This window comes from Sturnira hondurensis, unplaced genomic scaffold (genome assembly GCF_014824575.4).
Source record: "Sturnira hondurensis isolate 20B ecotype Veracruz unplaced genomic scaffold, ASM1482457v3 Scaffold0017436, whole genome shotgun sequence".
Lineage (NCBI taxonomy): Eukaryota > Metazoa > Chordata > Mammalia > Chiroptera > Phyllostomidae > Sturnira > Sturnira hondurensis.
Window position 1 is genome coordinate 14,981,207 of NW_028090067.1, and position 25,100 is coordinate 15,006,306.

At 56.8% G+C, this 25,100-nt stretch overlaps 1 protein-coding gene across 1 annotated transcript; it reads right to left on the reverse strand.

The window, feature by feature from the left end:
* Window positions 1-15,361: 15,361 nt before the first annotated feature.
* On the reverse strand, window positions 15,362-24,685 carry MB (myoglobin). The gene is made up of 3 exons (XM_037068390.1): window positions 24,505-24,685; window positions 19,270-19,492; window positions 15,362-16,077 (listed from the first exon to the last, which is right to left on the reverse strand). The coding sequence occupies exons 1-3, from the start codon at window positions 24,597-24,599 to the stop codon at window positions 15,931-15,933; spliced, it is 465 nt and encodes a 154-aa protein (XP_036924285.1). The 5' UTR covers window positions 24,600-24,685; the 3' UTR covers window positions 15,362-15,930.
* Between the last annotated feature and the right edge of the window lie 415 nt (window positions 24,686-25,100).

Here is a 25,100-nt window from a genome sequence, read left to right on the forward strand (position 1 = left end):
CGTGTGTGTATGTGGGGTGTGCCTGGAGTATTGTAGGGACCCCATAAATGGCGACCCCCATCAAAACAGTCAGTGGTATGGAGGGATGTTGAAGAGGCCCCGCAGTCTCATGCCACAGTGAATACTGTTTCAGGGTTGGGGACAGCTGTGTCTGAGGTCAGCAGAGGACTGAAGGGAACAAATGAGGCTAGACCCCTGGGAAGGAGGCAAGACTCGGCCTGGAAAGAGTGGGGACCCTGTTTTCTCTTCCTGTTCCCCCTTTGTTCCCTCCCTGGCTCCCCCAGAGTAAGGGACCCTAGAGAGCAAGTGGAAGCCGCAAAGCCTTTTACGACGTAGACTTGGAAGTCACACTCCAGTCACTTACACAATATCCTGTGAGTGACACAGGTGCCCCCTGCTCAGTGTGGGAGGGGTTGACACAAAGGTGTGACTACTGGGAGGCCAGGTACTCGGGGACCGTCCCAGAGGCTGGCCAGACTGTCTGGTGCTTCAGAGGAACCAGGGAGCACAATCCCAGTGCTGGCTCTCAGTTGAGCGTGACTCTGTGTGTGAGTGCGTGTGTGCTGTGAGTGCACAGCGCAAACCACGACCCTGCCAACCCAAACAAACGCGGCGAGACACAGTCCAGGAAGCCAACAGGGCAGCACACAACAGACGTCCGAGGGGAGCCGTCTTCCGGATGAGGCGTTGGGTGGGACTGAGGCTCGGGGGTGGACCCCGCTGGCAGGGGGCGGGCAGGAGGAAGGGTGTTCCAGGTAGAGGGGACAGTGTCTGCACGGCGAGGAGCTGAGGCCTCCACCGGCAGCCAGCATGCACTTGCCCTCCGTGTTCGGGGCCCGCCTTGGGAGAGGATCCTCCGGCCCCAGGCCAGCCTTCAGGTGACCGCGGCCCAGCCAGCGTCCTGCCTCTGGCCTCATGAGAATCCTGAGGCAGACACGGCCACGCTGCTGTCGAATTCCTGACCCACGGAAACTGTGTGAGATGACCTTGGCTGTTGAAAGCCACTGAGTTGTCATACTTTGTTAGGAAGCCCCAGGGGCGTCCCACCCGTGGCCCACGGGCCGCATGCGGCCCAGGATGGCTGTGAATGCAGCCCAACTCAAAATCGTAAATTTCCTCAAAACATATTGAGATCGTTTTTGTGGTTACATGTTGCGATGTGTTTCATATGTGGCCCAAGACAACTTTTCTCCTTCCGGTGTGGGTCAGAGACGCCGAAAGGTCGGGCACCCCTGGGCCTCGATAAATGGGTATGACACTTACTAAATATTTGCAGGTGGGCCGATGGATGGGGAGGGGCAATGCCAGCTCCCACCCCCCCGGGCCCTGACTCTGTCTCGGACCTGTGCCCAGTGTTCCACAGGTGTTGATGCAGAGTGAGTTGTCGCGGCGACCGTATGAGACGGCTCCTGCCCTGTGCACACTGTAGGGATGCAACTAGGTGCAGTGAGCTGAAATAGTCCCCCAGCGCCACACTGGCCGAGCTCGGGCTCCACCCTGGCAGTTTCGGGCCACAGGTTTCACTGCTACACCACGGTGCCTTGGCGGTCCCTGTCCCATCCCAGCATCCACTCGCCAGCTCACTGGCACCAGGCAAGGGTCCCTCCCGGAGGCCCTGTGTTGCCACAAGGCTGACTGACCCTGGAGCCGAGTGGACATGGGCAGTGGAGCTGGGAATGCCAGAACTCACAGCCCAGAGCCAGCTCCCCTTGTCCAGCTGCTGGGAGGACTGCCCTGGCCCCTACCTGTGGGTGCCAGCTGGATGGGACAGGAGAGAGCTTCTGTCAAGTCACCCCCAGTGGGACGGAGTCCCTGGGCGGGGGGGTGGTGTGGGGTCAGAGAGCTCAGATTCTAGTCAACTTGTCATCGCCAGGCTCCCCAGCCAAACCACTAAGATCACACAGTGCAGGGTGCTGGCTGGGCTCATGGGGACCTCAGGAGCTCTGTTCCCTGGATTCGAAGCAGTATGGTGGGGCCAGAGCTAAAAATAACAATGGCGAGCCACCGGCCGCCTTACCCTCTAAGAAGAGGAGGCCAAAAGGGTCTGTGGGCCTCGTGGGAGCACTGCTGCCCACGCCGTTGCAGGAAGGGAATGAGCCAAGCCCCGTGGGAGAGGTGTGGGGTCCGAGGGGCCTGGGCACTGGCAGCCGGGGTGTAGGTCAGGATCTACCTGTCACACTACAGTGTAACCTCAAGCAAGTTCCTCAGCCTCTCTGTGCCTCTGAAGAGTTCATCTGGAAACCCTGGGGGGACATCAGCACCTGTGCCCCAGGCATGATCGAGCCCCCTGTGAGACGAATGCTCATGTGCACCAGGACCTGCAGTTCCCTGGGGTCTTTGCAAGGACCCGATGGGCGGATGCTGTGGCTGCCATTCACAGAGGACAAAGCTGAGGTTAAGGCCCTCAGGGCCACGCAGAGCTAAAAGTAGCTGGAAACTGTCAGGGCTCAGAGCTTCACACTGTTTCCGCCTCTGTGTCACCTTGCCCCTATTCATTGTTGAGACCTGAGGGCCTGCCACTGTGTGTGACACCTGTTAAATGCAGTGACTGCTGTCAAGCAAATCGAATGGGTTTTGAGGGTGGATAGTGAGCTCCCCGTGGTTTCAAAGGTATGCAAGCACAGCCTGAGTGTGGTAAGGGTCTTTAAATGTTGGATTTGGAGTTGAACTCAGTGTTGTTTAAGGGTCTTTCCTGCCCCTAGATACTAGGGGTCATCACTGTCCTCTCCTAGAAGACAAAGAGGGCATGGGAATGGTTAGGCTTGTTTTTGTTTTTTGTGTCTTTTAAATCCTCACCTGAGGACGTGCCCATTGATTTTAGAGAGAAAAGGGAAGGGAGAGAGAGAGAGACGGAGGGAGGGAAATATTTATGTGAGAGAGAAGCAGCAATCCGCTGGCTCTCGCATGCGCCCTGACTGGGAGTCAAACCCGTGACCTTTTGGTTTATGGGATGACGCTCCGACCGACTAAGCCGCATCAGCCGGGGCCAAACGCGTTGTATAGTGGGGTGACCTGAGCCCAGAGCCAGCACATCCCCAACATCACGCGTCCCGCCCAGGTGGGTCCAGGTTGGGACCTCAGTCAAGGCAAATGCTCAGCCAGCCCACCCTCCGCCCCTCCGGGCCTAAGGGGGGCACAAAGCAGGAGTGGGCTCCTGCCTCCGAATGATGAGGCGGCGCTGGTGGAATGAAGACCTTGGCCGGGCATGGGGCAATCCTAGAGCCAAGGGTGGGTGCTCAGGGGGCAGGCGGGCACAGGGAGCCGGTGAAGGCCATCGAAAATTCGGACTTTGGCTTCTTTGGTCCAGTGCCATGGTTGGGCAGATGAACGACTGAGAACCCAGGGAGGAGAGTCTCGTGTCCCAGACCTGTGGTGTCACTCTGGGCACAGGGCTGCTGAGGCCGTAGCAGGAGGGGAAGGGCAAGGCGGGGCTGGGCCCGGCAAGCCGGCCCCCCCTCGAAGGCAGGCGGGTAGTTCAGAAGGGGGGGCAGGCCTGGACCGCAGGCTCCTGGCCTCACTCAGCTCCCCTCCCACTTCTCCACCAGACAGCAGCGAGGGCCACTGTTTCCCCAGCAGTTGGGACACGCTGAGCCCTGCTCCCGATGTCCCGAGTAGATTCCCTCACTCATCCTAACCCAGCCCCGGCAGGTAAGGACTGGGAGTATCATCACCTCATTTCTTCTGAAGAGAAAACCAGAGAGGTTGAGTGACTTCCCTGAAGCCACGGAGCCTGTGAGCGGCAGAGCTGAGAGTTACACTCTGGCCCTGGCTGGTGAGTCCCAGGTCTTTGTCCCACGCTGCTCTGGCTCTGTCGGCCTCCTTCTGAGGGTACAGGATGGCCCCTCCCTCCTGTCCCCCCTAGTTCATCTCGCCTGACCTTCGGGGTGAGCCTCTTCCAACCTCAGCTCCGCCCTCTGTGAACTGAATCAAGCTCTGGCCCCAAACTGCAGCCCCTGCCCAGGACACAGCCAGGTGACAAAGCAGCCACGGGGGTGGTGCCCTGAGCCGTGGGCACCCACATCTGCCAGCCGCCCGCCCACCGGGCACCTTCTTTTCATTACCAGCTTTTTCTGGAGACGGAACTCACATTCGGTACATTTAGAGCACATGGTTGAGTGGTTTTAGCACTTCCAGAGCTGAGTAGCCATCACCACCACGCATTTCAGAACTGCCACCCCCCCCCTGAAAAAACCCTGCACCCCCTCGCGGTCACTGCCCCCACCTGCTCCCGCTGCCCTGGGCAACCGCTACCCTGCTTTCTGTCTCTGTGGATTGGCCTCTTCTGGACAGTTTATAAATGGAGTCACAATACGTGGCACCTCCTTTTGAAGCTCAATGTCACCTTTTGCAGTGCGATGGTGTTCTTTCCATTTTACAGGCGAGAGAATTGCGGCTCAGAGGGGTCAAGTAACTTCCCCAAAGTCACCCAGCTCAGAAACGGCGGGCAGATTTGGATTGTGTCTGTCTGGCTCCAGATGCCCCAGGTCACCCTCTTGGACCTGGAACCCAAAGGTGCCCAGCAGCATCAGGGGCCTGGGGAAGGGGGCATTTAAAGGGTGGGAGGAAGGCTGAGAGGGTGGGGAAGTGGGTGGTGTAAAGGACTCTGGGGGAGGCACCGGGTCCCATCACCAGATACCAGGGTTACTTGGAGGAAAGGAAATAAGCAGGGAAGGTGGTGGGGACAGGTGGGGGCAGGTCGGGGCTGGTGGCAGGGCAGGCAGAGGGGGAGGGGTGGCAGACTGTCCCCTCCCGGCAACAGTCCTGGGCTCTCTGCCCTCCTGGCTGATTGGTTCAGTCCCATCTCCTGACCTCCCCATCCTGCCTCCTCTCCCTCTGGGAGCAGCCCTCGCCCCTCCTGCTCCCAGGCCCTGGCCCGTAGGATGACTCAGCCTGAGCCCTGGAGCTGGCTGCCCCTTTGCCACCTCCTCCCCCCCCACACCTGTCCCTGTCTGGCGGAAGCGCCCAGAACATAATTATCACCAACACCAGGGTGGCTGTGCCAGGACCTCCCGGCCGCTATCCTAGGACTGGCAGCTGTGACCCCACGTCCTCTGGGTCAGCCTTCCATTAGGGGGCACCCTGCACCCCTTACTGGCAAGCCCCCTTTGGGGGGAACAGGAGAACCTCAAGATATCTTGCAAAGCTCCTTGTATTTTTTAAAAATAATTTCCATATCTTGGTCAAAAGAAATCAATGTTTAGAATGTGCTTTTTCGGGCTGTTCTCAGCTTTGGACCCCAATCCAACCATCCCACCAGCCCCATAGGAACCACTGACTCCATGAACCCCTGACCTGGGGAAAGCTGCCCCTTTGATGGGCGGGGAAACTGAGGCTCAGGGAGGGAAAGGGGCTTCCCCAAGGTCACTTCCCCAGGTCGCTCTGCTGCAAAGGGGCAGGCTGGAAGCATGACTGTGAGTGTGTGTCCTGGCTTCCGTCACCACTGTCCCATTAAAGTGCGATCCTGGATGTGAGGTTGTGGGCCCAGCCTGCCAGTGTGGGGACGGGGGCCTGTGTGGCCCTTGGTGGCCCAACTCAAAAGGTGGCAGCAGCTGCTTCCTACACTTGAGCACCAGTACGTGACGTACTTCCTCACCCACAGATTCGTTTAGAGCCTGGCAGCCTACACTCAGTGCTCTGTGACTTCACGCAAGTCAGAACCAGCCTCCTCGGGCCTCAGTCTCCTCACCTGTAAAATGGGCATGAAAACAATAGCCCCGCCTTATATGGCTACCATGGGGATTAAGTGGGTTGATACGTGCACAGTGCGCGGCACAGGCTACATGCTGTGAGCGTGAGTGTGAGCTCTTGAGTGTGAGCTCTTCCTGTTATTACTATGCCACGTGAGTGCGTCATGTGGGCAGAGCCCGATCCCACCCCGCCCCCAGCCTCAAGTTGCTCACAGGGAAGTGCAGGAGACAGTCAAGAAAATAGAGCCCTGGCTGGTGTAGCTCAGTGGATTGAGTGTGGGTCTGTGAACCAGAGGATTGAGGTTCGATTCCCAGTCAGGGAACATGCCTGGGTTGCAGGACAGTTCCCGTCAGGGGACCCATGAGAGGCGACCATACATTGTTATTTCTCTCCCACTCTCCTTCCCTTCCCCTCTAAAGATAAATAAATAAAATCTTTAAAAAAAAAAAGGGTTGCTGTGACCTAGAGAGGTGAGGCCTGGGATGAGGCCCAGCCTGGGGCCCTGAGGAGGTTCATGTGCTGTGGAGGTGCCAGCTGGGGGTCAGAGGCCAGGATTCTGGCGCCAGTTCTGCTGCCCACCTGCTCTGTGACCTTGGGCAGGTCACTCGCCCACTTAGGCTGCACGTCCTTGCTGTGCGTGGTGGAAGTGCTGGACTCTCTGCAGAGGCCCGGGCAGCCAGGCAGCGGGAGGTCAGCCTGACTCCCAGGCTATTTTTACCGGGCCTGTGGGCAGCCACCCTCTCTTCTTGGAATCAGAACCCCACAGGTGCAAGGAGCCCGAAGGTCGTGCAGCCCGAGCCCTCCTGGGCCCGAGGCTGGGCTGGCTTCCCCACCAGCCTCCCTGGGCCTCTGAAGTCCGACCTGGGGGCACAGGTGGACTCTGCTTTAACACCCCCCCCCACCTCTCTGCACCCCGCGGTGGCCACCCGCACTCACCCGCACTCTACATCGGTAAACATTTTTATTTCCGGCTGTCTGCAAAGTCCCCGAAGGGGGATGGGACCGGGGAGAGAAGGAGAGATAGAGAGCGATCCTGAGTGACAGAGACGCAGACAGAAACAAAAACAGGCAGAGACAAAGACAACAGTGGAAAGAGCGAGAAAGAAAACTAGGGAAGAGTTTAAAGAGAAAGAGGAGAAAGACACAGAGAAAGAAATAGTGAGGAGAAGAGAGAACGCAGGACCCAGGAGAGAGAGAGACTCGGGGCAGGGGCAGCTGCCAGGGGACAGAGCCCTCTGGTGAAAGGGGCCAGGCCTGGGGCGACGACCAAGGTTTGCGTTCTCTGGGACTCAGTTTTCTCATCTGCAAAACCAAACCTGAGCCGAGGCCCCCCCCCCCCCCCCNCCCCCCGCCCTGCCCCCCCCCCCCCCCCCCCCCCGCCAGGGCTCCCTGTACAGTGTTCAGACCCTGCGGTGTGGGGCATCGTGAGGAGGCGCTGGGACAGACTCCAGGGCTGCTGAGTGCACGGGCCTCTGCCACCTTCTGCCTCCTTGTGTCTGCAGCCCGGGTCCAAGTCTCCCTTGTGGCTCTGCTGTCACCTCCTCTGCTTTGCCCCCTTTCTGGCCATCGGTGCTCTGTGGACAAGGACAGAGGTGACCCAGACACACACAGACACTTCCCACAAGGTCGGGGACCCTCTCTCAGGCACGGGGAGACAGGTCCACCTCCTGCTGCTGCCCACCAGCGAGGCTGCCCCCCTCACTCACGAGTCGTGACCCGTGGCGGACAGCACGCAGAAACACCGGCAGCTATTCCAGGAGCCTGGTGAAAGCTAACTCCTTCACGCCTCATGAAGGCCTTTTAGGTATTATTTTTACTCCGCAGGTGAGGAAGCTGCAGCTCGAAGTGGGGGATGAATTTGCCCTAAATCATACACGAGTCTGTCCAAGGGCGGTGGCTCACCCTCACGGAGAGTCCCCACGTCCCAGCACCGAGCCAAGTGCTGGGTGCCCCTAGGAAGTCCTCGTTTTCAAAGAAGGATGTGAAGCAGACTTGCCTTTTCCTGCTTTCAGGGGTTGGGGGCAGATGTGGTGCCGGGGGCTGTGGCAGCCATTTTGTGAAGCGAAGGTGAGTGACCCTGAGCCAAAGCCCTGTCACTAAGCACTGTCCACCCTGAGAAGCATGAGCGATGAGGATGGAATACTGAACTGTTACGTTTTAAACCATTCCGTCTGGCGTGATTTATTACGCAGCAGTAGAAATCAGACCAGTGAGTATTTCACAGATATTTGGTGAATTAAATGTACTAGCTACATAGCTAGGTGATTTTTTTAAAAAAGAGAAGCAGCTATGTAAAAGAATACAAGGGTTCCCATCCAGTGCCAGTGACCTCAGGTCCCCTGGAGTGGCTCACCTCTGCTCCCGAGAGTCCCTCGGTGGCCTCTCATGGACACTCCTGTGTAAGGTGAGAGGTGAGATATGCGTGACCCAGATCTGGCCAACCCAGTAGCCTCTGGAATGTCACCCACAGCGTAGGATCCTCGCCAGCCCTGCCTGTAGTCACTTAGCGGGGGATTTGGTCACTTGTCTTCAACTGGCAGATTAGCGGGTCCTGCCTGGAGAATGTCATCGAATGTCATCCGCACTGCCTCAGGGTGCTGGCAGAACGGAGGGCAGGACGGACTCCAGGAGCAGGTCCCTGGACAAGGAACTGTCGGCCTGCCCCGAAAGGGTATCAAGCGCATACCCGAATGGCTAGCAACCCCTNAGATATGCGTGACCCAGATCTGGCCAACCCAGTAGCCTCTGGAATGTCACCCACAGCGTAGGATCCTCGCCAGCCCTGCCTGTAGTCACTTAGCGGGGGATTTGGTCACTTGTCTTCAACTGGCAGATTAGCGGGTCCTGCCTGGAGAATGTCATCGAATGTCATCCGCACTGCCTCAGGGTGCTGGCAGAACGGAGGGCAGGATGGACTCCAGGAGCAGGTCCCTGGACAAGGAACTGTCGGCCTGCCCCGAAAGGGTATCAAGCGCACACCCGAATAGCTAGCAACCCCTGCCCAGCCCCCCAGGCCCAGTGTTCCCTGACCCCTCTCTGCCCGCCCCTGTGCCCCCCCCCCCAACTCTCCCTCTGAATTGCAAATGGCATGAAGCTGGAGGTTTTGTCTCATTCATCTATTTGACTCTCCTTGTCTAGCAGAGGCATTTGATACGTGGTGCTGGGACCACCCCAGGCCATGGTCATGCAGTCCGTTCTTGGTTGTGTCTGGTGGTGGGGAGCTCATTTCTCCCCAGGCAGCCAGTTCCATTTTTAGAAGTCTAACCTGCTTTGATGGTACAAAAAGTATGACTGTGGGACATTCTGTCCCTCTCCTGGGCCTGGCCAAAGACTATTCTTTGATTATTTATCTATTTTCAGCCTTTCGTCTTATCTTCCTAAAGAAGAAAGCAATTGAAAATTTTTTAGGTTTTAAATTGCAGCTGACATTCAATATACATTAGCCTCAGGTGTACGGCACCGCGGGTGGGCATCTACACGTTATGGTGATTCCTTGACGAGTCCAGGACCCACCTGCTCCACACTCTGACTACATTATTGACTATGTTCTGCCGATTCGTACTTCTTAACCCTTTCAGCTTATTCACCCATCCCTCCAGCGCCCTCCTGTATGGAAAACCCCAGTCTGTTCTCTCTATCTGTGATTTGTTTCTGTTTCATTTGTTTATATCTTTTGTTTTTAGATTCCCCATGTAAGTAAAACCATACGGTATTTGTCTTTCTCTGTCAGGCTTATCTCTCTTAGTGTAATGTTCTCTAGGTTGTTGCAACCTGTTATTTATTCCCTGTTGTTGCCAATGTTAAGATTTCGTTCTTTTTTTTTTTTACGGCTGAGTCATATTTCGTTCCATTTCACATCTTCTGTATCCATTTGCCTTGTGATGGCCCTTGGGTTGAAGAAGGCCACGTCTGAACCGCTGGGAGAGAAGCTAATTTGGTGTATGTAATGAAGGCATGGGTGGTGGAGAGAAGGGGGAAGAAGTTGCAGTGACAGAGACCTCTAAGAGGCGAGGGGCTACAGCAGCCCCGAGGCCCCGGGGGAGCAGGTAGGAAAGGAGAGGCAATGGACATGGCCTCTTTAATGTCCTTCCAGACAGCGAAGAATGGAATTGGTCCTCAGCTACTCTGGTTGTTGAACCCTCTTATTGAAGTGTGACGTCGCTCTGACATTGAGCCACACAGTCTCTGGTTTTTAGGGTTAGGCCCCCTATGTCCAGTAAGCAGTAGGTCAATTTGTGCTCAGGTGCGGGTTGCTCAAGGAGGCTGCAACCTTTTCTGGTGTGGATGCAGAGTCCCCACGATACAAATCGAGCTGAGAACCAGCCTCTGCAGTTCCTGAAATGTAGTTACTGTCTCTCATAGGACTTTCAGGAATATCCTTCCCTATACCACCCCAGCCCCTAGCCCATTTGAATACCAGAGTGGGAGGTGGCACCAACACAGAAGCCCCGAGATTGGTGATTTTCAGTGACATCAGACTACACCCCCTTCTTTATATCAAATATTTGGTAACACCCCTTCGCTATCCTGAAATGAAGCTCATTGGTGCTATAACCTTCCCCCATCCACAATTTTTAAAATTCAGTATCATATCCTAATTATAATATGGATAAAGATAAACAAAAGTTTTTAATCCTCACCTGAGGATGTTTATGGATTTTAAAGAGAGAGAAATATCAGTGTGAGAGAGACACATTGATCAGCTGCCTCCTGTATACGCCCCTGATTGGGAATAGAACCCACAGCCTATGTACGTGGCCTGACGAGGAATCGAACCCACAACCTTTTGGTGTAGGAGATGACATTCCAACCAACTGAGCAACCTGGCGAGGGCAAGTCTTTTTTAATAATAAAGTAAAATGTTTTTCAGTATTTAAATGCTCCGGATGATGGTACTGGAGGAGATAGGAAGTGATCGAAGGCTTGTTACCTGTTCACAGAATGGCCACACAAGCCACGCCTACCTGCCCACATGTGTCGGGTCAGTGGCCCACGGAGTCAGGACGGGCTGCGTCTGCCGCAGTAACGAGCACCCGAGGCTTCTCACTGCTCCACAGCGCATTTCTCAGCCACGTGTCCTGTTCAGTGTGGTGCGGGGGGCTCTGCTCTTCCTAAAGGGACCCAGCCACATCACAGAGGCGCCACCCGGACCCGCGCGGTCATGTTCCCTGGCGTTTGGGACTTCCGCGGGAACCGGGGGACCCATCACTCACATTTCATTGGCCTCAGTAAGCCACACGGCTGCACCTGACTTCAAAGGGTGGGGAAGAATGCCCTCCTGCCCTGTGCCTGGAAGGAGAAGACACCCAGAGTGACTGCCGCAGCCATCGAAACTTCACGGTGGCCCTGCCTTGGGGGGGGTTGGTGTTATTTTCTAAAATGGGGACCAAGTCTTGGCAACGTTTTCAATAAATTCTCCCCCCCATAATTCAGTGTATTTGTAAAGTGTTCAAAGATAATATATATATAAAACCGAGGTCCCAAATAACCCAGTTTCTTGGTGCACTAGGCCCACAAAATGACCCGCGGAGGGGTCAGTCTGCCTGCCCAGGGTTGGGATCTGATAAACTGCCTGAAAACCTTTGATGAGCGCGTTGCAGTGACAGGCCCCGCGAGGTGGGCGGGGGAGGCCACGCCCCAGGTGGGGGGAGGCACTCACACTTCCATCCAGCCGGTTGTTTTCTCTGAGGAAGCAGCGTCCTTTGCTGAGTAGAAATACTTTCCGGGAAGACCCCGCCCTTCCAAATGCATTAGCATAGGTTCAATATTTTGCTTCTGTTTCTGTGTGTGAAACGCTGGCGCGGAGAGAACTTTTACAATCGTGGGCGACCTGGGCCCGGACACAGGCTGCAGAACTGATCTGGGTGGCGGTGCCGTGGGAGAGCTGCCTTCCCCTCACCTGGGATCGCGGGGTGAACGGAGTGAGGGCACGAGCGCAAGCACCCGAGAAATAGAAACCGAGACAGAATCCAAACTAGCCAACAAACGCCAAACGAGCGCGCGTGTCTGCGATGCACTGCGTGCAGCCTGTGCCCTCGTGTTTTGGCCTTGGCTTAGCTGAAGGCCTGCCTGTCCAGCCGAGAGCACAAGCGACTGGTCCCGCCCGCACAGCTCCTCCCTGGGGACCGACCGTTGCACGCCCAGGCCTTTCCCGACCTCGAGGCCTGGCTGCCCCCGGGGAGCCACAGCCCCGGGCAGGGCTGTTCGACCTGGAGCTCACGGTCCTGGACGATCAGGGATCAGGCTGGCGGTGGTGGGGTCGGGACTCCTGTGGGTTTCCGAGTGAGTGGATGGAGGGCCAGGGGCGACGTTCACACACTCCGTCTCACACAGACATGCACACAGGCCCAGCATCTTCGCAGACATGCACATGCATGCGCGTGTGCGCGTGCACACACACACACACACACACACACACACACGGGGCTCACATTCCAGAACCAGACACTCCGAGCGGTGCCCACTGCTGCCGGCACTGACCAGGCATCGGCTGGGGGAGGGGCTCAGTATTTGCAAGGATGCGCAGCACAGAGGGGCCCTGCCTGCTCTGCCCAATAAGGGAAAAACCAATAGATCCCAGACGGGTAAAAAAAACAAAAATAAAACCACCAAATCCATCGTTATAAACTGTGATAAAGATTTCCATTTCTGAAAGCAGAACAGGCAAGATATTATGAAATATCCTCCACTCCTAATTCTACCATAATTCAGAATAAAAGTCTTTAACAAACTTTAGAAATGGATGACTGAGCCAGCAAGAAAAGAAAGGGTATCCTGACTCAGACTACAAAATAGCAAAGCGGTGGGAAACATGGACCCCGTGAGTCAGACCAAAACACACCCTACAGGCAACACAGGACAAAGCAGAGGGAGGGAGGAAGGGTGGCTTTTGAAGAGAGATTTTCTGTGTATTTATATAAAAATCACATATAATGTATCCTTATTATATATTTTATACATGTATGTGTTATATATTCTCATTTAGTCTATATAAAAATTATATGATATACTCCTATATATTCTATACAGTATCTCTTCAAATGCAATATTTTTATATGTTTATCTTATATATATCATATAAATCCTAAAGACCCTGTCTCTCTGGAGAGCCCAGACTAATGCACCACCCTCTGTGTGACTTTAGTCCACAGTCCGCCGTGGCAATGGGGCCCCATCTCCCGGACTCCTTGGGGCTCCGTCATCTCCACCCCCACATTCCAGAGCCCTCTGCTCTGTGAGCTCCCCCAGAAGGAATGGCCAGGCCTGTCTGCTTTACCATTGTGCCCAAGAGCCGAGCCCAGGGCCTGGCAAGGTTCAGGCGCCGGTAAATGTTTGTCTGGCAAACGCATTCACCCACCACCAACGGCAAGGTCATTTTGAGGTGCTCTCCCAGTGCGTGGTGCCCCTTTCTCCGCTCAGCTCATCGAAATCCCCGGCTGTCTTCGGGCCCTTTCCCATTCCCTCACCCCGCTGGGACCCCAGTGAGTCCCAGGCTGGGGCCTGGCACGTAGCATTTGCTCAATGAATGTTTGGAAAATCAATACAGAATAAAAGCCATGGCAGGGTCACATTTTGAGCATATTAGCCTGTGTTTCCCCCCGGGGATTTTCTCTCCTCCTGGGCTCTCTGTTGCTCAGAGAGCAGGCATTTCTGGGCCCAAGCCTCAGCAGAAGATGTGGCCGCTGAGTGCGAGAAAAATGGGCCCCTGGCCTGGCTTTGCAGATTCAACAGCTCAGGCCCCGAGACGACCAGAGAGAAACACATCCAAGAAAAAAAGACTCAGAGAAAGTCATGAGGTGTTCCTGTTTCTGCTTCCAAAGGAAACAGATCAGTGGGTGGTGGCTCCCAGGGAAGGAGGATTTTTCCCTGCTCGCGGCTACTGTGAGCTCAGAGAGCACCCTCTGTGAGCTGGGAAAAGGGTCCCCTTCTGGGCGTGCAGCTTGGCACCTGGCGCCCAGACTGGACCCAGCCTTCACGGGCTCCCTCAGCCAGGCCCCGAATGACGTGCATGACTCACACAACCACACAGCAGCCCTGCCAAGGCCTGGAGGTGGTGTGAAAGCTCAGACAGGCCCACGGGTCTGAACAGGAGAAGCCTGTGCCTTGCATCCCCAGGGGGCAGGGGGAGTCCCCAAGAAGTGGCCTCGGGCAGAAGGAGCCTTGGGCAGCCGCAGAGTTCCTCAAATGTGTGATGAGGACGGGGTCGGGTGCAGCATCCTGGAGGACACACACCACTGGGAACAGATGACAGCAACAGCCAGACTGCCCCTTGCCTGTCCACCCTCACCAGCAACTTGGCACGCAGAAGCCCCTTGGAATGAGCCAGACCTCGAGGAAATGTGGAACTGGGGAGAAACGTCACAGGGACTGGGGTTGAGCATCTGCCACCTAGCCACGAGGGGGTTTCCAAGCACAGATTCAGTCAACTTATATATATTGTTGAAAAGTGGCATTTTGTGCACATCGAAGGCCTAAACTGAGAGTTTTTCTTTAACTGGCTCTGATCAACAGATATTTGTTGAATGAGTGTGAACGAACGCCAAGCAGCTGGTACTTCTCTGCAGCTGATCTCATTCTGCCTCACTCGACGGGCACAGGGGTCTCCCCGATGAGAGCGTCGGTTGTTTCAGGGCAGGGCCGACTTCCCCGACGTGGAACCCTGGCCACTTACCCTGTGCAGAAGTGCCTGGTGCTTGGGGTTTGATGGAATTCCCACAAATGCAGAGAATATTTCTCCGGGCTCCAAGATCACAAAGCACCCCTCCCCTCCTCTCCCACCTTCTCAGATACCCTCAAATTCCCAAAGCCCGGTGCAGATGCAGATGGGTGCAGAGGTCCACCCACTAATGTCATCTGATACAGTGTGGCTGGAAAATGAACCTGCTAGGATTTCAGACATGTCTACCTTCGGCGGGTGAACTCTGCCCTGTTCAGCATGCGTGGAGCTTGGTGTGGTCTGAGGTTCAGGGCAGTGAGGTTGGGCTCACTCCAGGGGGTTGGGCCCTGGGGCAGACACTAGAGAGCAGGAGGCATGTGGGTGCTTGTCCTGGGAGCCCCTGGAAATGCATGGGGCCAAGGACTTGGGGCTTCCCAGAGTTGGTGCCCCGCGTCCCGGGTGCTGTTCAAGGCCCTCGAGGCTTGGACACCCAGATGGACTCAGACCACCAGGCTCTTTTCCACGGCCCCTGTGCACACTCTCCTCTCCAGCCTGCTTCCTGGCTGCAGAGGTCACATGCCAATCATGCCAATGTTTTATTCTGGGTCCTTGAAGTAACGCTTAGACACCCTGCCCGAGCACTTGGCCTTTGTAGATATGGATTTGTCTCTTGGCTTCTGTGCGTAAGTTCTGTTTCTGTCCTTTCTCCATGGCCAGAAGGTCAGCACTTGTCCCTGGCTGGCCGCCTAGCTGTCTTCCTAGCTGGAGTCCCCCCCAACCCCACACCACTCCTGCCTTCCCGGCCACCGTTTGAACCCAGCTCTGCCACTTCTAGCTAGTGTCCTTGGCATGTTACTTAGGTTGTGACCACCTAGCCGTCTTTCCCTGGTTCCTCCTCTGCCTCCCCCCCTCCCCACAAGGCCTTCGTGGTCCTGGATTCCATTGCCCGTCTTCCCGCCATGTCTCCCTCGAGTCCCCTTCACTTGCTCAAGAGGATGAAAAGCTCTGGGCAGAGACTGTGAGGTTACAGAGTCTTTTATTAAAACCAAGTGAGTCACTCCACCAGCTGAGAAGGCACACTTCTGCTCCAGACACCCCAGGTCTCCTTTGGGCTGGGTATGGTGGCTCCCCCTTCCCCTCCTCAGACATCCTTCTCATTGCAAAGGGACATTCTGCTGTCCTCAAGGGGAGGGGAGATGGACCAGAGAATTATGGTGGCAGGGCTTAGTTTACAGCTTGGATGTGGGGTTAAAGGTGGGGGTGCAGGTGTGGGTCCCTTTGGAGGTTGGGAGGAATTGGGTGGGGATTTAGGTGAGAGGAGATTTAAGAATGACCCACCCTCTGCAGGCCACAGTGAGCTGAGGGCCAGGCTCCTCCCTGTTCCCAAGGTGATGACCCTCCACAAGAAGCCCCACCCCAGGCACATGAAGCCACCTTGACCATCCTGCTCCCCAGCCCCTCCCCTCTCCCGCCACCTCTCACACACAAAACACTCAGAAGCAAACTCTACACAGCTATGTGAGCTTCAGTCCCCATCCTTCTCTGCACCTGGGCCCAGGTGGGTGGGGGCGGGGGCTTTGGGGGGCTTAGCCCTGGAACCCCAGCTCCTTGTACTTGGCAGCGATGTCGTTCCGGAAAAGTTCCAAGGCCTTCTTCATGGCTCCCTGGGCTTCGGCGCCGAAGTCCCCAGAGTGCTTGCTCTGCAGAACCTGGATGATGGCCTCGGAGATGAACTGCAGGGAGGGATGAGAGGGGCGGGTTACTGGGCCGGCACCTGCCTACGGCCAGGTGGGAATCCGTCACGGAGTGCCGCCTACTCTTTCTTCCAGGGCCGTTTATCAAGCACTCACTATACACTAGGCACTGCTGGGGCGTCTCCAGAGTTTAACTCCTCTAGTCCCCATGAACCGAGAGACAGGGACCGGTGAGGAAACTGAGGCCCACGCGGTACAGATGAGGAAAGGTTAAGCTGCGCGCCCAAGGTCAGGCAGCCAGGCGGGCCAGCTCACCCACTACCCTTCTCTGCTGGCACTCAGGGCGTGGCCCCGCCGCCAGGGGTGGGCAATGCTCACACCTGTGATTTTACCCAGCATTTGCAGCCAGGAAATCTAGACAGAAATGTGTGTTTCTTCCATTTGCATGTATGTAATTTTTGCATTGATGGCTTAGTGTGGCCATCACTTTAAATAGTCTGTGGGGGTGCGGGGTGAAGAGCATCACGTTTTCTGTGCCAAGCACAGCCTTGGAGCTCAAAAACATTGGCGGGAGGCAAGGAGCGAGAGGAGGGGGAAGGGAGCAGCCGCACTCATCCCCGGACACAGTAACCTCCCACGCACAGCGGCTGCGTCCTCACCCGGAAGCGCAGGTGGGAAAACCTACAGCGCGGGGCTGCTTTAGGCTGGCAGGTCTCTGGGAGGAAAATGCTCCTGCGATTTTTCAGTGGTTAATCAAGATTCGATGCCAGCCGCAGCGCTGGTCAGTGGGCCCAGGGGGTCGTTCACAGAGGAGAGAGGCCCAGCGGAGGTCACCTAGCAAGGGGGCCTCCGAGCCGGAGCTTGCACCTGGGGGTTGTGGGCAGCCGACTGCTGGAGCCGGGTCAGAGACGGGACTGCGTGGCTGGAGCCAAGTCAGAACCCGGACGGCTTGGCTGTCGTGTTTTCCCATTTTCTCAGGGCCCCGGGGGGAGGGGTGCAAGTGACTGAAGCAGGGGGTGGAGGACTGTGGGCTGAAGGAGATCCCAAGGGGCACAACTCTCAGTAAAGACCCCTCGGCCAAAAGCCACAATCACCTACCTCTGGCCCTTGATTTGGGTTCATATGTCAAGTTCAACTTTAAGGTCATAGATGCGACAAAATGAAGTGGGGGTACAGATGCTGTGGAGCAAGCCCTGCCTTGGAGAACTCGGGGGACCCAAGTCCCAGGTCCAGCTCTGCCCTGGCCCGCCCCTGGGTGTGACTTCACCTGTAAAATGGGGGCCTCGACGACCCCATCGAGCACCCCGACTCAGCCCTTCCTGAGTCTGTGGCAGAACCACCGACGTCTGGAAAACTGTGGGGTGGGGCAGCTGACAAATGAGAAAAGACAGTCGCCCTTAGCCCCAGCACCCTGGACGGCCCCCTCACTCCCAGGGGGAGGGAGCGATTTTGTGTGAAGAGCACAGGAGGAGGTACCTCAGCAAGGGGGGGCGGTGTTCAGTGGGGGACTCTGTCTTAACCATCTGCAGTACGCAACGTGTTTCCCCGGGCTGGGCTCTGGTCCGCTCGCTGGTGGTGCTGCCCTGCCTACGTGGTTGTCTCTCTCAGCCTCGGTTTCCCATTTCTAGAGGGGGCCGGCCACCCCAGTCACACCGTGAGCCCACCCCATGCCCTGGAGTTCAGCAGTGGGAGAGAGCCAGGCGCTGCCCTTGAGGAGCACAGTCCCAGCCAGAAGACAGCTGGGTGAAGGAATAAATTACAGCACAGCCGGACAGACAGACGACATGGCGGGATAAGGATCAAGTGCCTTTGCTGGGGGGAGGGCCGGCGCCGTGGGAGCAGCTGACTGCCTCCTGCAGAGGAGGTGGCTTCTGAGCAGAGCCTTGGCCCGTGGACAGGGATTTGCCCAGAGAAGATGGGGAGGGCAGGGGCCGCAGCTAGCGCAGATCGGCAGGACAGGCTCTCACGTCTGTGATGCTGAGTGGGTTGGGCAGGCAGGACTGTGCATGACTGGGTGGGTGGGGGCTGGCAGGGGCTCAGGGAGGAGAGGCTGAAGAGGGTGGTGGTGCTCTAGATGGGGGACATTGTGTCATGGGGATTCGGAGCTTGGGCTCCAGGCACCACAGACCAAACTTGACCTCCTGGCTTATTAGTTGTGTGGCCTCAGGCAAGCTGCTTAACCTTGCTGAGCCCTCAATTTCCAAATCTGTAAAATGGGGATAAAAAAGTTACCTGCCTAGGGCAGAGACTGCTGATTGCCTGTCTAACAGCTATTTTCTCCTTCCTCTCTGGTAACAGAAAGCTAATATATTTGGAATGGCAATAGACTACATTTCCCAGCTTCCCATGCAAATAGATGTGGTCTTATAACTACTGGACAATGGGGTATATACAAAATTGTGGGATGAGATTTCTGGGGCTCCTTAAACTCCTTAAAGAGTCTTCCTCTCTTCCTCCTGCTTCCTCTTTGGAGTATGGACTAGATGGCTGGAGCTCTAGCAACCATCTTGGACTATGAGTCAACTTTGGAAAGCAGAACAGAAAGAATCTGTATGTCTAGGGCTCCCATACCAGGCCTGGACGCCCTACCTTTCATCTCCTTTTATGGCAGAGGAAAAGAAGACACTGAATGTAAATCCTACCCTCTGGGGTAATTGTGAGACTTCTGTGCAGTGAGCCGGGCACACTCTATCACCATTACCCTTATCCTCATCGCTGCCCCAACCTGCCTGCTGCCATCTCCTCACCCCCAGACCAGAGCCACAGCAGCTGTGCTCTGACCACATGAGTCCTGTCTGTTTCAGACCCCCAGTGGCACAGGGGCTGGGGTTCTGCAGGAATATAGACCGCACGTGAATCCCGGCTCTGCCATTTGCTGCCTCTATGACCCTACACAAGCTACTTCACCTCTCTGTGCCTCAGTTTCCTCACCTGTCAAGCGGGTGTGCTAATAGTACCCACCTGTGGAGAGAATGCAGGTGGTGCACCCAGTACCCACTCTCCCCTCCCTCCTTGGTAATGACACACTGACTTGGGAGAGAAATCCATGCGTCATCACAGCGACCCCAGGAGGGGACAAAGCCTCCTTTACCGATGAGGAGACTGGAGCACGAAGAGCGGTGACATAGGTCACCCAGGAAGTTACTGGCTGTGCTGGGAACTGAACCCCAACCCCCTCCCTTCAAGGCCTCCCCTGCCTCCCTCCTGCTGGCCCCTGGCCCTGCTTCCCACCTCCAGGTACTTGACAGGGATCTTGTGCTTGGTGGCATGCGATTGGGCCAGGGGCTTCAGCTCGGCCTCGTGCTGCCCCTTCTTCTTGAGGATGCCCCCCAGGGCGGTGAGCACAGTGGCGCCATGCTTCTTCAGCTCCTCAGAGGCCTTCATCTCATCCTCCGTCTTCAGGTTCTTGAACTTGTCAAACTTCTCCAGGGTCTCGGGGTGATCCTTAAAGAGACTGTGGGCACAAGGAGGGCTGGGGTCAGGCACAGGAGCATGCAGTGGGGTCTGGAGCTGGCCAGACTTGAGTTCAAATCCAGACTCCCTCACTCCCCCAAGCTGTGTGACCTTGGGCCGTTCACGTCACCTCTCTCAGCCTCTGCTTTCTTGTGTGAGGGACGGGGTAACTGTTCTCTGCCCGTGGAAGTGCTGTGAGGAGTGAGACCACACATGCTGAGTGCTGCACAAATGCTTGCTATTATGTTTTTTAATTACTATTTTTTAAATTAAATTTGTTGGGGGGTGACATTTGTTCATGCAGGTTTCAGGTCTATTACTATTTTTACCACCGCTGTCTTCCTCATTGTTTCTGTGAGAGGCAGGAAGGAAAGACGTCACTGTGTCGCACCCTGGCCTCACCCTGGTTTTCCCTAAGTTGTTCGGAGAGTAGATGACAGAGAAGCATCAAGGGAGGAGCAGAGGTGGGGGCCTCAGGACCCCGGATTTGTTGAGCACCTGCCTTGTGCCCGGCCCCACGCTAGGCTCTGCATTTCCCCTGGAGTTGTATTGTCCCCGTGTCACAGGGAGGGAACAGCAGCTCGGAGGTGGGACGTCCTCGTGTTACGGGACTGGTGTGCTGAGGAGCCAGAGGGAAACCAGCTCTGAGCGACTCGACGTGCAGTCCATGCCGGGGACCACCTCTGCGGTGTCCTGCCAGGCATCACCTTGGGGCTGCTTAGATACTCCCAGCTACGGGAGGCTCCCTACCTGCTGTGAGAGCCATTGCACGCCAGAGCAGCTCTCAGGCTCAGAAAGCTCCACGTTATTTTGAGGCCAAGCCCGATGCCCTGCACCTCCCACACCCCTCACGGTGCAGACAGTGAGAGCTGCCAGCCAAAGGCCAGGCCCTCGCCCCTGCCAGGCCCCTGCAAGCTGGCTACCGAGGGGTTCCTCCGTGATCCCGGGCTAGTGCCTCTAGCCTGGGGCCTCAGTCTCCCCTGCTGGTGTTGGTTACAGGGGGTCATCGCTGACTCTGGGTGGGGGTGAATTACCCCCGTTTCGCTCATGGGCCAACAGAAGGCCACAGGGGTGGGTGACTAGTCCAGGTCACATGGCCAGTTGGTGGCAGAGCCCAGACCCAAACCCAACAGTGGACATTTCCATTACTCATTCTCTCTCCCTGGGCTGCACCCTGAATGTTTGTGGGGTAGTCCTCTCTGTCAGGGCTTTCTCCCCTCCTGTCTAATGGGTTCAGTTCCTCAAAAGGTTCCTCTTTGGCCACTTCCTGGCTCTGCAACACCCTTAAACCTGACTGTGGGCACACTCTAGTGTGCACCACTATCTTCCAGCACACACCTGCACCCACATGCACGCACATGTGGACGTGCACGCACAGCACACACCACATAGCACGTCTTCCCCAGAAAGCTCGGGGCTGTCCACAGCTGTGGCCAATGTCACCTCACCCCGGGGCCCAGGCCAAGCCTTGTGTGTCACTGACAGCTCATCCCTGGCACCTTTCACCCAAGGGTCCCTACATAGCTCCTGGTTATTATTATCTGGTGACAGTGATCTTGGAACTCCTGCCTGACAGAAGCGAGACCAAGCACCTGCAGGTGGAAGCCTGATGCCAGGGAAGTGGAAGGAGACTGTCTGGGGCAGAATGGGTCTGAGGACCTGGGACGCAAAGGGGCCAGAGATCTCAGACATTCCGGGAGCCCCCCCAAAGTCCCAGAGAAGGAACATGGGACTGAGAATTGCAGAGGCTGATTCCTGGCCTCAGTTTTGTCTCCAATGCGCTGTGTAACTTTAAAGAAGCCACTCGACCTCTCTGAGTCTTGGTCAACCCCTCTTTCAACCACAGTAGGTCCAGCTGGTTTCTCAGCCAGCAGATTCTAAGGACTGACGCCCACTTCACCTTCTACTCCACGCACCAGTCAGCCACCGAGGGAGCCCAGATTTACTTCAAACAGTTCGGGAGAGTGCACCTGACCAGGGCCCTCCAGAACACTCGGGCACCGCACAGCCGCCTCCCTCCCTTGGCCGCAAGCCCTGACGCTGCGGCCCCGGGGCAGCCACAGCAGGCAGCACCCAGACTTGCCCAACAGCTGAACCCCCAGAGTGAGCTGACGGGGCCCCTCATCCTACGGAAATGGGTGGGGGTACCTTCTGGAGTGTTTCAGAAACATCCCCCTGCCTGGTGTTTTCATCTTCAAGTCTGTCATTGGCCTGTTTTGTCCATCACAGGCCTGCAGGCCAGTCAGAGAAAAAGGAGGGCTGGTCCCAGCCGCCCGCTGAACTGACCCTAGTCGGACCCCACCCCCACCCCCAGAAGATGGAGGTCTCTCTCAGGGCTGCAAACCTCCCTCTGTGCTTCAGAACCCAAGAACCAGAGCGGGGGTGGAAACTTCTCACAAACGCGCCCAGACCGGGGGCCAGTACAGCGGGGTGGCGGAGAACACATGAGCTAGAGCCAGGCTGCCCGGACTTCAGCTCCAGCTGGGGGACTTCGGGCAAGTTCCTCAGCCTCTCTGTTAAAAACAGCATATACCGAAGGAAGTCATGAGGCCTAAATGGGCTAATGTGTGTGAAATACTTAACACAGGGCCTGGGTGTACCAGTTGAATATTTTGCTGCCCCCTCCTCCTCATTTCTACCCCCATCTTCTCCTCCATCCTCATCACCATCACCACCACCACCACCTGCACCGTCCCCACAACCACCTCCGTCCAGCAGCAGTCTGATGGTCAGGGTCAGGGTCAGGAATTTGAGGTTCGGCCTGTGGCTGCCATTGGCTGTCTCGGGCTCTCCGCCACGTCTCCTCCCTGCGAGGAGAACGAGTGGCCACTGGGCAAGGCTCTCAAATCTTTCATGACCTCGAAATCCTCTGTTCAGATGCAAAGAGGCACATAGCAGGGGAAGTGTGGGCCAGAGAAGGGAAGGCGGGACCCGGAGCCCCCTCAGCAGCCCCCTTCATCCGGAGCCCCCCATTCCTGGAACCAGAGTCTCCAAACGCCCTTCCCGTTTCTGTATTCTAGGACTTTACGACCAGCCCTCAGCATTTTATGAACAGACTCAGCTAGGCTGTGGAGCCCCCTTTTATGATCAGAGGCACAGAGGAATGACCCTTCCAGGTTCATGATCGGGAGCAGAACCAAGAGGCCAGGTCACACGGGGACATCGGCAGGCCTAGGAGTCAGCCTTCTCTCCCCTCCCCCTCCCACACCCCCCACACTGGAAGGCACCGCCAGCTGTCGTGGTCTCTGAATGTCCTGCGGCCCAAGATGTGATAGGACACCGGGCCCTCTGGAGCCTTAAGGGGACACCAGCCTCAGACATGACATCTTGTCCCTGGCACCCGGCCTGTGGCAGGACTCTCTGATCCGCCCTGGGAAGGGAGAAAAGGTTTTCCCTGGTGACGCACTCCCTCAGGTCTCCTTCAAGGCGTCCAGTCACTGCCTTGGGCCTGGCAGCCCGAGGGCACCTTGGAGGGGCTCCTGCTCTGCAGCCTGGCCTCCCACCCGACTACCCTGCCCCCCCTCCAGGATCAGGGGGACCACGGATGTGGAGAAGGCCAGGGCATGTGGGCAGGAAAGGTCTCAGGAACCACAGCAGAAAACCCCCTCACTCAACCAACAGGGAAATAGGGCCCAGAAAGGACTGGTGGCTTGTCCAAAGTCACACAGCAAACTGGTGGCTGAAGGGCTGATGTCAACTTGGCAGGGGGAGCCTTTTGTCCAATCTGCAGACAGGACCTGCTGCAGCCCCAGCAGCCAGAGGACAGAGACAGGCAGAGAAGGACACGAGGGAAAACCCTGAGTTGAGTCAGCAGAGAACTCCCCTGCCTGTCCTTCCTCTGGCCCTCCTGGCGCGAGCCGCCCAGGGCTCGAGCTCCCAGTAGCGAGCGTCCAGGACCAACCGTGCTCCCCAGCACGGGAGCTAGAAATGGGGGAGACAGCGCCAGACTGCAGGGGTCCCTGAGCGGGGAGGAGAACCTGCTCTGGCTCAGAAAGAAGGAGACGTTCACCTGTAAATTAAGGCGTGGAGGACAATCCACTCGCTCACGGCCACCCCGCGGCCCCTTCCTCCCAGAGCAGAAACGTCAGTTTGCGCCATATTGAGTGTTTGACCTGGGCCGTCCCAGAGCAGGGGACAAGGGGACAGAGGGTGAGGAGAGCGGATCACCATTTGGGGTGGAGGGCAACGGGACGATGGGACTCTATTCACAAGCCACCAGCCGTCCTCTAGAGCAAAACTTGGGCTTCTCCCCCTGGTTTATTCTGGAACCCCTTGCTGCAGGAGACAAGACGCGTTTGGAGACCACACCATCCTGAGCTCTCGGAATCAGACATACTTCAGGTCACCTGTTTTCTAGTTATAATACTTTAAAGGTCCCTGGGCCGGGCTGCAGCCACAACAGTTACTAACACCTTCAGAGCGCTCCGTGCCAGGGGCTGTGCGGGGGCCCCTACACGCACCGCATTTATTCTCCCTCCTGCTCTGTCTTGGCAGATGTTAGCGTCTCCCCGATTGCAGGGGGGGGGGGGGGGAGGTCGAGGTTCAGAGAGGGCGTGTGCCTTCCTGCAGCTCACACAGCTGCTCGGCGGCAAAGCCAGTCTAGAGCTACAGTCTCGTCTGACAGGCCAGACCTTAGCCTCTCTACTTTACAGACTGTAATGGACTTGTGACTCTGGGGAGATCTGTCCCCTCTCAGGTGCTTGTCGTCCTCAGCCAAAAAGCGAGGCAGCTGGATGAGCTCTCTCAGGGCCCTCATTAACTCTGTCTATAGTTCCCCTTGGGGGGCTCTGGGCACTCAGGCTTGCTCATCAATCCTCTCACGGGTGCGAGATGCAAGCCCTTCCCTTCTCTGACTCTAATCCCTGACAGTAAGAACGAGGGAGCACCAAAGGGGCATTTCACACACCCAGTAAGAGCGCCGGCTGGTCAACCCCAGGACACCATTGCGTTTTGCTGTCAGACCCTTGGTCTCTGGGAGGCAGGCGAAAGGGCAGTGGAATCTCTTTCGTTTACCTGATGAGGACCGCTTGCCCATGGCCCGGGATGTCAGTCTCCACCTTCCCCCAGATATTCAGCACGGCCTGCCACTCCCCGTCGCTGAGCCCCATGGCGTACTCTGACGAAGACAGAAAGAGCAGGTGTGGGCTGACTGGGTGTCCCGGCCCTGACAGCTGGGGTCTGAGGCCGCCTGGCCCCCGAGGGCTTTTATACCTTCCCCGATCTGGACGCGGATCACTTGACAGCCAGCCTGCTGCCCCCCACCCCGGCCCCGCCTTCTCGAAGGGGTCTAATCTTTTCCTTTCTCTAGCCCTCACATGGAAGCTATTTTGGGGCAGGTGCCATTGTGGGGAGGCAGGACAACTCAGGCCACACGGAGGCGGGGGTGGCTGTGTGTGTGGACAGAGTGGGGAGGAGACTGGACTCTCGGCAGCCAACAGAAAGGGCACCACCAAGGCCGACGCCAGCGGCCTGAAACCCAACTCTCTCTGCCGTCACGACCCCGAGAGGAGCCATCCTGTGTCTAAGCTCAGGCAGCAGGGCCCCGGCTGGCCCTGGGGCAGTCCTGGCCCATATCAGTGTCCTGGCCACATTCATCCCACTTGGCTAGA

Bases quoted from the DNA above. Each gene is read 5' to 3' on its own strand.
- MB (XM_037068390.1), bottom strand. From the start codon at position 24,599: ATGGGGCTCAGCGACGGGGAGTGGCAGGCCGTGCTGAATATCTGGGGG. The intron at 19,493-24,504 runs GTAAACGAAAGA...TTGTGCCCACAG, and splicing joins GGGCAAGCGGTCCTCATCAG to TCTCTTTAAGGATCACCCCG. The intron at 16,078-19,269 runs GTGGGAAGCAGG...CCCTCCCTGCAG, and splicing joins TCCCTGTCAAGTACCTGGAG to TTCATCTCCGAGGCCATCAT.